Source organism: Pagrus pagrus (assembly GCF_965226575.1).
Source record: "Pagrus pagrus genome assembly, chromosome: 23".
Lineage (NCBI taxonomy): Eukaryota > Metazoa > Chordata > Actinopteri > Spariformes > Sparidae > Pagrus > Pagrus pagrus.
Window position 1 is genome coordinate 2,593,813 of NC_140205.1, and position 12,674 is coordinate 2,606,486.

A 12,674-nucleotide genomic window follows, 5' to 3' on the forward strand; every position below is an offset into this window, starting at 1 on the left:
AGGGATATTGGGATATTTTAGTGTTTCACTTGATTGTTTATTCTGTGATATCTGAATTATTATCTTGTGTTTTGTGAATATTTTTGGTCCCCAAAAATGTGACAGTTCATTTGACTTTTATTTCATATCCCAATACCGATTGTCAAAGCACTTTAACTCTGTTTTTAAAGGTGCTTTATGAAAAAAGTTTATTGCCATTATTATATCGAAATGGTTAAATGAGTTAAAGGTAAATTCTGTATATTTTGCTTATAACAGTGATATAACCAGAGGCTGGAAAAGTACAACTCATGCTGACTGTCTGTCTACGTCAGTGTCCTGCAGTGTCCGTGTTCGGCCAGCAGGGGCGCGACACTCACTGAAGTCTGAAGGGTCAACTGAACAGTTGCTAAACTGAGCGACTGTTAGTTTAAATGTCCGCTAAACTGGAGGCTAAACGCTGTTGAAGGATATTATTTAATCAAGAGTAACTGGAAAGGTAGGTAAATTAAGGTTACACTTTATTACGCCTGTGTTTACTGCTGTGAGAATAACAAAAGCAGAAGTTAGCAGCGGCGTGCTAGAAGGCCGCGGAGCCTCGTGTTTTCTTGACTAGAGTAGAGCTGAAACGAGGAGCAGCGACGCGGCCGTGAATCGCTGCTGTTCTCCGGTAAAACTAACAGGCTTTTACACATTTTCGTAAGGTTGGAAACCGTCACAGGTTTTACTGACGGCTTTTGTTCGTATGGAATATTGTACATTAGCTAAATTGTTTTATGTGAGGTAACGTTAAATTAGCTTGGCTAACGTTAAGCTTCTCAAGTTTGTGTAAGTTGGCTAACGTTAACTAGCTAATTTATGATTAAGCGTTATGTCGCAGTTGCTTTTGCATTTAATAATAATATTTTGGGGTTCATTTTGAAATCATACGCTGCCGAGAATGTTAGGTGCTAATGTGATTAAACCCAGCTTAAAGGTAGACGTGTTTTTGTTTTTAGCATGCAAGCTAATACACAAGAGGAGCTAATAAGTTAGCCTATTGCTACACACTCGGTTTGTTTCTCGATGCTAACTCGTGGCCGTTACACTGTCACAATTATTTAACAGTAGCGTTAACACTAGCTTTTAATGTACAGATAAAATAAAGCTGCCACGTTAAAACAGCAGACAAAGTTCAGCATTAGCAGCATCAGCGTACACAGACTGTGTAAGAGCTAGCTAACTGTTTAACCTCTGCAATACAAGTTTCACTGTTTAGTTTTTAAATCCATCAGCTGTTTGAACTGTACGTGCTTATAAGTCATTCATTGATGCACGTGAAGGTGTGGTGAATCAATCCTGACACGGTGGTGGTGTTTAGTCTGCCTCCATCAGGTCTGTTGGTGTAGTAGAAAGTGAGAGAGGGAGTGGGAGGAGACAGCGGGACAAGTCCGGGCATATTTTCACCGTGTGTGTTTGTGTTGTGTGAGTTCAGCAGCTGACTGACTGTTTGTCCTCTGTACGGCGTGTACTCGTCGTGTTTTCTGTACAGTCAGGCTGACATCTGCCCAGACATATTCACACACAAGCCAAACAACGCTAACCAGCATGGGTTGGGTCCGAGCATGGATTAAAACACATATTTTGATATTTTTGGGAAACGTGCCTCTTTGATCAGTCACTGAGAATTAGATGAGAAGATCTTTTTTTTTTTAGTGTCAGTGTGGTGGGTAAATAAAGTGTATTTACTGGGGATGTTAATGATGAATGATTAATCGATTAATCAGTGTCAAGAATTTAACGATTAAATAGATTAGAATAATAATAATTAGAATATAGCAGGCGATGGACATTTGGCCTCAGCTTTTTAACCACCATCAATCACAACCGCAAGTTCTTCAGAACCGTCCTCTAGTTATTTTGTGTTGTTTAGTTTATCAGTCAACTAACTTTGTGTTTACTTTGTCTGTTTTTTAACTCCTAATGTAGCCTAGTCTAATTTAGCATCAAACATAGATCATGTCAGTGGTTAAAGGGGTTTTCTACTTGAAAAAACAGCCAACATATATCATATATTGTTAGCCGATTGGTAAGGCATCCAACTATCGATTAAAGAAATTGCAAAAAATATTGCACCCCTAGCATTTACTCATGAATATTGAACTAATCTCGCTCATCGTTAATCATAATCTATTTTAATCATCTTTTAAATTAATCGTTATATTAGCTGTTTGTATTTTATCAAACATCAATCTCTCTCACTCATGTCCTCTGATCCAGCTGTCATGTTAAGTGGCCCCCTGCTGACTCTGAGCCTCCAGGGTCAGGATTTTTCTGAGGTCAAGCCGGTCAGGCTGTCAGCTGCTGTTTGTAGTTAAACGGTTAACTTACAACCGCCCATGTTGTTAGGAGGAAAATAGTTAAATAATGTGGCGATGCAAGACAAATGATTAATCTGCTGGTCACAATTAATAGATAAGTCTTAAAATGTAAAATATGAACAAATAAATGTGACAAATGCTCATCACAATTTCCTCGCGCCCAAAATGACGTCTTCAGATTGCTGCTTTTGTCCAACCAACAGTCGAAAACCCAAAGACTCTTCATTTGCTGTCATAAATGACAAAGAAAAGCAGCAAATCCTTAATTTATTTTATTAACTATCTTTTTTGATCAGTAGGTTGTTGCAGCTTTAAATGTGTGTCTTCTGTTTCTGTGAAATATTTCCTTTATTTCTCATTTATTAAACTCTCTAAATAAGTCCCCATATGAGACTGACATGCTCATTTTAAATATATTTAATTTTAAGTCTCATAGTATTTCACTCCCAGTCAGACAGCAGTTTGAAAAAAAACATGTCCAGACAGCCTTTTGGAAAAGAAAACAACCAATTACAACGGTAGTAAAAATGTTTTTGGGTGTGACCACATTTAATTCGATGGGCTGAACAAATATTACACGGAAAATTATTCCTGGTTGCTATTTTTCTTCCACTTCTCCATTTTCCATAAAGTCTGAGGACCGTCCTGCCGTGGAAATATACTGAGGTCATGTCAGTGTCACAAGTATGATTGCGCCCTGTTTGGCCCTGGTCAGCACTGGGTAGTATTGTTGTGGTTAGTGTGGTTATCAAATTTTGACAGGCATGAGTCATCCTGGACTAGTCTCGGCATGTCTGTACAGATCTGTGTGAGTAAATCAGCTGTTCCAGTCGGTCTACACATGAACATACAACATGACTGTTGCTGACTCAGCCTGGAGTGGCCCTGTTAGGCCCTGATAGGCCCCGGTCAGGCTAGGCCGGGCCATAGGCTGGTCTAGTCCCGACATGTCTCAGCTGCTCTATAAGAGCCTGCAGCTCATCTCTGCTCCACTCTGACTGCACTTTATCTTTTTACTTGCACAGGATGGACTGCTGATACTTTCTACACTTTAAGTACTGGTAAGATTTAAATTTATATCATGTCCAAAAATACTGTGTGCATGATGACTAACTATATACTATTAATAGTAACTGACAAATAACTCCTTAAAAATGTTTATCTGCTAACTTTCTGTGGTAAGTATTTACAGTAATTCCAAGAAAATGTAATCAAAATGAGCTGTTTATGTTTTAGTTTGACACATTTTGGAGAGTTTGTTCTTCAGTTCATGTATATCAGTGGAGCAAAGTTCATTGCACTGAAGTTTTTCAACATTTTCAAGTGTTTTGTCTGCATTCTGGATTATCTTTGAAATCACTTGGCCAGAAACTGTGCCTGCAACATGTTCAAATAGATTGTTTTGTTCAAACCCAAAAAGTATAAAACAAACAACCAAATAGTCACATTTGAGAAGCAGAATCCAGCGTTTGTTTTTGGAATTTAACTTGATAAAGATGAATTAAAATGATTACTTGATTATCAAAATAGTTTTCTACAAAAGGACTCATGATGAAGGATCTAATGCTCCAGAGACCTGTTGCTTCATCTTCACCAGGCTCTAGTTTGTTTGGTTTGTTTCTCAGGGACTGTGCATCTTAATGAACATTACTGTAAATATGCCAGACTGTAGTCATCTGTAGTCCCTGACCAGGTGTAAGGTTGGTAACCTCAAATCTAGAGAAATGGGCAGCGATAAAAGCTGTAGTTGTAGATTGTGGTGCTGCTGACTTGTATTGCTTTGTACTCGGTATTTTCAATATTTGTCCTTCACATTTATGTTGTCAAGGGCTGATGAAGCATTAGAAACACCTCTCAGTATAATGCAACACAAACAAACAGCAACACAAACCACAAAACTAGATGGCCATAACGCTGAGTCATGATGGATTTATGATGAGGTTAAGTGAAGATCTGAAGTTAGTCATCTCTGTACAGCTTTGAACACTCAGACAGGAGATGATTCAACTCTGTGGTCACACTGGATTAAATTAGACGTAACTGTTTTGTGTTCATGGTTACATCAGGCTACAACGGTTATTTGGTTGTGCCAGATTTCAATCTCTTGATGAACGTTAATCACATCAACATTAAAAGGATTACTGAGAATGAATGAGGGGAGTAGAAATTGTGGCTTCTAAGATTTGATGAGGGATTTCAGAGGATTTGCATTCGATGAGTGGATTTGATCAAATTTGAGCTGAGATTTCGGTTCATAAGAGAGGTTTGTCTGAACACACTGTCAAAGAGGAGAAACAAACATCTGGCACCTCAGCTGTCCATACCTACTTAGTCAGAGAAAGGCTGGTTTCAGCAGCCTCAAGAGGAATATACAGGATGATGTTACATTGAATTTTTCCTACATTTCCTCAAGAATTTGTAGAGTTGGTTTCCTTGAAGCCGCCATAAATCAATACTTCTACACTAGAATACAAAATGACTGTCTTTATCACCTCACCCTGCAGACTCCCTCCGCTGTCTGAAGTTAAACCACCTTTGAACCACTAATGGCAGACAGAAAGTAAAGCTGGTGAACATAGTGGAGCGTTTAGTAGCTGAATGAACAGGACATTTTTCTCATGAGGTGGTGTAGACCAACGCAGAGTTTAAAGGAGAGAGTATTGGGCCAGAAATATGATAATAATTGCTGCTGGGTGTGTCAGTAGGCAAGTATTTGTGTAATATTGGTTAATACATAAATATACTTGCTTAGCTTAGCTTGCTTAACCCTCCTGCATGTAAATGTAGTACTAAGATGTTTTTGTATCTGACTGCGGGCTGTCAGGAGGCGTCACACACCTACAAACTAAACTTGGCATGATTGTGATAGTGGATCATTCTGTAAGAGGCTTTTTAATCCTGTAGTTTCTGTCTATACTCTGATCAAACACAAGAGCAAACACCGTCAGCACTGCCAGCTATAGTCGCTAATGTGCTCGTTGCTTCATAATGGGCGTGTGTTGATTTTAGTAACAGCTTAAAGGCATTTTTAATTGGTTAATCCATCCACGAGCTTGTTGTTGTCTGTGTTAATTACTGATATCAATAGGAATTACATCTGCGGGGAAGTGCTGAAAAATATGATTATAATAAATAAATCTAGATCATTTTGTCTCTAATGGTTTTGCAACATCCTTTCCTCATTTGGAAACAGTATTAAATTGTATTGTATGTGGTGTTATTCCTGTGTAAAGTCACTAATGACCTGTTTGTGTGCAGGAACCATCAGCTTCACCATGTCAGCTGACGGGGAGCTCCATGCCGACGCCTCTGACGACAACAAACTGGTGAGTGGAATTAGTCATTGTCTTCTTCACAGGCTGTTAACTGAAACTGACTGTTTCCTGTTTGACTAAATGTGTTTCTTTCGTTTTGTGTGTTTAGGTCAGACCAAAGGTAGAGTTCCACACTTTACTGCAAGATGCAGGAGCCACTAAAGATGTTTTCACCATGAAGGAGGTACAGCGACGTTTCCTGGAGCCGTGAACCTGTAGAAACAATAACTCCCACTCAAGTTCCTAGCCATTTTAATGCTTTAGTCAGTCAGGGATGTTGTCTGTGCTGTCTGGAGTCTGATGCATCTGTGGCTTTGCAGGTGATGTTCTACCTGGGTCAGTACATCATCCAGAAGCAGCTGTACGACCAGAAGCAGCAGCACATCGTCCACTGCTCCCAGGATGCACTGGGGCGGGTGCTGGGAGTCGACAGCTTCTCCGTTAAAGAGCCACGGTGAGGTTCAGATTCAATATCGCAGTTTAAGTTTCTGTTGGTAATTAAAAGCGGTCAGAAAATACTTTGAAAATAAGCAAAAACCTTTATGTTGAAAATGGAAACATGTTTCTATTTCAGAGTTCTGTTTGCTATGATCACCAAGAACCTGGTGGCCGTGAAGAATGAAGGTAGGACTGCTCTTCTTTCTCTTTGGCTGACAAACTTCATCACGCTCTCTGACTTAATGGGCTCGTTCCCAGGAAACCCACGAGTGCCGAGTGCTCTCTAAAGGCACTTCTGGCCACACAGTCAAACCATAACGTGCTGAGTCGCCTCTCCATCACCTCTTTAAACGTTTGTAACCGTTTTACTGAGTTTTGAGAGAAAGGTGTTTTTAAAAGCCTCCGTGTTCAGCTCTCTTGAATCTCTGTGGTTGTATACATTATAATCTAAAGATTAACAAAGGCAAAAAAAAGTGATCCTCTGTTGATGTTTTGCAGAGTATATATAATTAAAATGTTAGAAAATAATAGAAACTTCTTTGCACACTTAAATGTCAATACTGTTTAAACCCCATTAAGAAAATTGGGAGATTTAAGTTCAGAAACATAAACTGGGTGTTGTGATGGGGAGGTTTTAACTGTATTATATGACTGAAGTCTGGAACATTTGGGTTCAGCTCTTCCCTCTTTTATTCCTCTTTCAGCTCCTCATTCTGTTTCTTCTCTTCTGTGTCTCTTCTCGCTCTTTACCCCTTTTTATAAACCTTGTCATGTAACAACAGTCAAGAGTTTCCTCTTTTTTATTACCTCTTTTTCTTCATTTCCTCTTTGTCATTGCGCTCGTTCATGCATCTCTTATTTTTACCCGTCTCTCATCTTCTTTTTCTGGTTTAGCTCCCCTCCCCCTCCCCCTTCACAGTCCTCCTCACTTTTTTTTTTTAACCTATCTCCTTGTTCTCTTCCTGTTGCTCAGATAGAGAAAAAACTAACCGTCTTTCTTTCTTTCGCATAGATTCACTACCAAGTTCGAGTGAACCACACAGTAACGGTCAGACAGACAGGGGGACGGAGGTGAGACACACAAACAGTCTTATAATACAGCTGGGAAATAATAATGTGTTGCGCTGCATTCAAAATATTGTAGGAGCTTTGTCACACATGATTATAGTGTTTGTCTGTTTTGAGCATAAAATACACACTTTACTTTTAGATTCACTTCATGACACTTTTAAAGCAGAATTTAGTAGAGAAAGTAACACTTAAGAGCACATAGAAAGTATCATCCTACAAGGTTTATAATGCACAAAAGCAAGGTGAAATAAAAATTACGTGATTTTTAAAGGGAGTTTGGTGATCTTCTCCCTGTACGAGAAACAAAGTAATGAGCTAAACAGTATTTTAACTGTTCACTACAAATTAAGAGACTGAATTTGTGTGTTTTGTTTTCAGGAGGCAGATTCAGAAAGTCGCTCTTCATCACCGGAGAGGAGGAGCAGGCGGCGAAGGAGGAGGAGGAGCTGCAGGAGCAGTGAGCCAGGTGAGTTTCTCCTCTGACCCCCCCGCCCCATTATATACCCTAAACAAACCTTTAATGTTGTGACTTAAACCCCGCCCACCTGATCTCCTCAGGACCCTCCCACAGTGTGGAGAATGATGAAGATGAGGAGGAGTCGGAGGACGAAGAGGAAGGAGAAGGGAGGAAGAGGAGGAGGTCTGACAGCTACTCCCTGACCTTCGATGACAGCCTGTCCTGGTGTGTTATTGGTGGATTGGGGAGTGGGCGGGACAGACACAGCAGCCAATCGTCTGACTCACACAGCTCGGTGAGTATTACACACGCACACACACACACACACACACACACGCTTTTATTTAATTAATTAGTTGTTATTGTTTTTTAACGCTGACTGTGTGTATGTGTTTTTAGTCTGGGAGGTCAGAGGTCACAGTTGCAGCCTCAGACTCCGAAAGCGACAACTTCAGCGTTGAATTTGAGGTCGAGTCCATCGCCTCCGACGACTACAATGAAGACGACGCCTCTCTGTCCGCAGACGATCAGGTAAACACAGAAAACAAATGCAGAATATAATCTGTCTGATCCTTTATGGAGTAATTTCAGTCAACAAATCCGATGAAAAGGCTCAAACCATCAACGTTTTGTGTTTGTGTATCATTGTCTGACATGAGGATTGTGTGTTCCTTTATTACCACGAACACACACTGGGAATTCCAGCTACATCTCAGCAAGATGTTTTCATGATTTCTCAGCCATATAAAATATATTTTTAAATCAACATGTAACTTTTAACAGTGGTTTTGCAGAAACTGTACATAGTGTTGCCTTAAAATCAAAGTATTGCTCTGTACCAAAGCTCCGCCTCTTTGTTCACCTGTCTTGTCTGTGTCCAGGTGTATGAGGTCACCATCTTCGAGGCAGAGGATGAAGACTCCTTTGATGAAGACACAGAGATCACTGAAGCCGTAAGTCAAACACGCACTTCAAACAAACACAAATACACACTTGTTGTTGTTGTGAAGGTCTGACAGTGTGTGTGTGTGTGTGTGTGTTTCTCTCTCAGGACTACTGGCGGTGCGCCAAGTGTGACGAGTTGAACCCCCCTCTCCCCAGAAACTGTCTTCGCTGCTGGACGCTGCGCCTTGATTGGCTGCCTGAGGATATAACAAAGCCCGCCTCCTCCAGTCCCAAAGCCCTGCCCCCGAAGCCAACCGACCAATCAGAAACCAAAGAAGCTCCAGGTATGTCCTAGCATGAAGAGCTTTTGAGGAGATTTCAAAAAGATTTCCAGCATATCTCCAGATCCTGCTGCTGTTCTGTCTCACCGTCTTTGTAACTGTTGCACAAGCTTGTGACGACTGATTGGTTGGTTTTGTCTTGAAGGATCTGATGTCGAGGAGAACGAAGGAGTCGATGTTCCAGATGGGAAAAGAGCCAAAACTCCCATCCTGTCACAATGCCTGAGTGACTCCACCCTCTCTGCTCCTGACTCCGCCTCCTTGGCTCCCAACTCCCAGGATCTCCTCTCCCAGCCTTCCTCCTCGTCCTCCTTCTCCTCTCAGCAGAAGCTCTGGACTCCTGACTCCCAGCCCTCATCCTCCTACTCCTCCTCCATCGACTCCCAGGAGCTTCTCCCGTCTTCCCCCATGGATCCCCCTCCACCTTTACCGCCACCAACTCCTCTTGTCCCCGGTCTGGAGCGCAGCATGTCGGCTCCTCTTCCCGTCGTCCCCGATCTGGAGCGCAGCGCGTCGGCGGAGTGGCGTCTGCCGGAGTCGTGTCTGGACCCGTGTCTCATCTGTCAGTCCCGGCCGAAGAACGGCTGCATCGTCCACGGACGAACCGGACACCTCATAGCCTGCTACGTCTGCGCCAGGAAGCTGAAGAAGAGGAACAAGCTGTGTCCGGTGTGCAGGCTGCCGATCCAGTCCGTCATCCTCACCTACGTCAGCTGAGACACACAGTCTGTCCTCACCTGGACACCCACTCATACAGCAGAAACATGTATGACAGATTAGTTTATTCTATTTGCGATAACCATAGAATTTAAAATTGATGACGATCACCAAATAAACATTTAGTTTCATGTTTTAGTTTTATCTACATCCCCACAAGGCACATGTCCGCACTTTCTGTCAGTATGGGTCGATAGGAAGCTGGCATTACTCTTTACTTTTCTTATCGTCAAGACCAAAACCAACAATGTTTGAGTCCATCTCTTAATGCTTTCTGACTTCCTGTCAGTTCCTACTGAAGGTAAACGACTCACTGTCTTGGTAAATCCCTAAACAGCCGAGGACTCGAGTTTTAAGCAGGCCTGCGACTAACAATCATTTTCTTATCGCTTAGTTTTCCCATTTTTGTCAATTAAATTTGTGAAATCACAAGCTGATGTATTCAACTTCAGCTATTTTGTCTGAACAACCATCCAAAACTCATAGATATTATATTTACAGATACAAAATGGAGAACAGTGTTTGGGGACTGTTTTCAGTGGCGGATTAATCTGAACATGTCACCAAGATTACGTCATTGATGTGTTTTTAATAGTTTTTGGGCAAAAATGGAGCGCGATGATGCAAAATACTTGTTTGAACATCAGTTCGTTGTTGGTTTTGGTCTTTTAATGGGATTTTCTTAAAGTAAAAAAGGTAGAACATCATCAGACTCAACCATTAAATGATAGGTAAACCTCAAAATGATTAAATTATTTTTCATTCTTTTTTAATCAGCTTCACCTGATCGGTTTTCATCTTCCTTAGCTGAACTTTTTCACACTTTTAAAAAAAGGGCGGGAGCTCCATTCCTCCTGTTTTCCATCCGACACCCTCTAAAAACTGATTGTACATCCTCTCATCTGAATTTGGGTTAAAAAAAAGTCAAATCAGGACTCTCCAAAATGTTGGAATGTCCCTTTAAGTCTTGCCCATCATCGGTAACGCTGCTTGTGGTGATGTTTTATTTTGTGGGTTTATAATTTAAAAGATATTTCCTGGAAATAATTCTGAATTTGGTACTAATTGTACGAAAGAAGTCTTGAAATTCATGATTTTTGTTTAACATAAAAGCAGTTATTTAGATTTATTTATAAGAATAGCAAGTTTACACCGTTTTCCCTACAATGAGTAACAAATAACTTGGTTCTTTCCAGGAGACTTTCTGTAAATTATTAAGAAATTATTCTAAAATTATGGACCCACAAAATAAAACTTTACCCTTTATTTTATGTTTTCTACAGGTTGTAATTTCTGAACGCTTTCATTGAAAGTTTTGTGGAAAGAAAAATGTCATTTTGTCAAAAAAACACATTTTATTTATTGGAAATATTTTCCACGTATGTGATTTGTGTTCTTGTCCTGGTGAGCACTGACTCAAATAATCACCAGGTTAAACTAGAAATTGATTATAACCTCGTCAGTTGATAATATAATTAATCCAAATGACATTTTCTTTCTCTTTCCAGGAAGCTTCCAAGAAAATCATTTTGAAATAGCAGAAGTGTTACCCAACATCTTTATTATTTATTGAATGTTTATTTAAGATGCTCGAGTTTATTTAAGCAGCCGATTTTGTATGAGCTCTTTAAATAATAAGATGAATATATAAGATTTCTAATTTCTGATATTTTCTGTTGAGAGTTTTGTGTGAACTGAATAAAGTTTAACTTCTGTTAACATGAGCGTGTCCTTTCTGCTTCATCACCGTTTGTAGATGCTAAAACTTGTTCGATTCTCGTGTTTCAACACATTTATACAGAAAGTGAGAGAAAAGTTAAAGAAGCGCATCAAAACTCGTGATGTGAGTTTTGAGTCTGTCTCAGGTGGCGTCAGTCTAACGTTTTTCTTCTGATGCAGGAGTTCATGGGAAAATGAAATCTGATGAATCCTGATTTGAATAATCATTTTGGAGTACTTTCCTCAACACACAGAAATGAAACATCAGTTTAATTCAGAGTGACTTCAACTTTTCAAGGACATCATTATCTTCCATGTCCATCGCGAATAAACGTCCATAAATGCGCTTAGAAAAAAGACGCTTCAGAACTCGCCCTGAAATCTTCACATTTTTAAGGTGTTTTCAGTATTTAAGTAATCCGATGATACTTATGTACATTCATGGTCAGACTGCAAGAAGGAAGTGCTAACGGTAAATTCAGCATACTTTTAAAAACAGCTACAGAACATGTGACAAGCTTTTTTTATTTTTCATGTAGCTGATTTGGACTGTCAACTTAAAAATGTGAGGATTCCAGGGCAAGTTCTGAATTGTCTTTTTTCTATGATTTCTACGTTTTTTCAGTATTAAACTAACCCAGTGATAGTTATTTGTATAATCATGGGCATTCTGCTAAGTGGAACTCCTGAGGGGTAATTCAGCAACGGTTCCTCCTGCCCAATTTCACCCATAGGCAGCACCTGCACATGAACTCCAGCAGGGGCTGGCAATGAAATGACATTTTTGACTGGGGAAATAAATGATTTGTGTGCTTGTGAGGGGCCTACAACAGGTGCTACAGTTTCTTTCACAACCACCTCCTCTCGCTTTTGTAGGGAATTGACCTGAGAAGTGAGTGTGCACTGTTGATGGACAGGTGATTCCAGAGTAGCCTGCACTGAGCCCACCTGCTGTCGCAAGGTGTGCACCTCAGTCACTGGAAGTTGTACGTCCTTGCTGGCTGCTAGAAAGGGACTGCTGGAGCTCCGACTGTGTCTGCCGGGCAGTCCACTGAAATCCCTAACCTCTAGCAGTAACCTGTTACTGGTCTTCTCTACCAGATCAGCCATCTGACTGGCACACACTTTCAGAGCCTTATCAATTGGTATGCCCTTTGTAATGTTTGTTTTTAATCCACTGTATTTTGGTGGACCTGTGTCATTGAATTTACAGCCTCAGCAAAAATGGCTAAATCAGTGTCAGACTGTTCTGGGGTGGAAGAAGCTACAGAAAATGGGGATGAAGGCAGGAGTGACAATCCTCTCACAGCCAAAAGGCGGTACTGGCTGTCCAATGCCCAATGTCCACTACCAGGACAATAAACCCATCAATGAACAAACGCCTCCTTTGGAT

General features: G+C 40.6%; 1 protein-coding gene across 1 annotated transcript; it reads left to right on the plus strand.

The window, feature by feature from the left end:
• Nucleotides 1-330: 330 nt before the first annotated feature.
• On the plus strand, nt 331-11,281 carry mdm2 (MDM2 proto-oncogene). The gene is made up of 13 exons (XM_084346466.1): nt 331-478; nt 3,365-3,400; nt 5,598-5,665; nt 5,763-5,837; nt 5,974-6,107; nt 6,228-6,277; nt 7,104-7,162; nt 7,541-7,628; nt 7,721-7,914; nt 8,019-8,150; nt 8,501-8,572; nt 8,671-8,848; nt 8,991-11,281. Exons 3-13 carry the CDS (start codon nt 5,615-5,617, stop codon nt 9,560-9,562), a joined length of 1,605 nt encoding a protein of 534 aa, XP_084202592.1. The 5' UTR covers nt 331-478; nt 3,365-3,400; nt 5,598-5,614; the 3' UTR covers nt 9,563-11,281.
• The last annotated feature ends 1,393 nt before the right edge of the window (nt 11,282-12,674 follow it).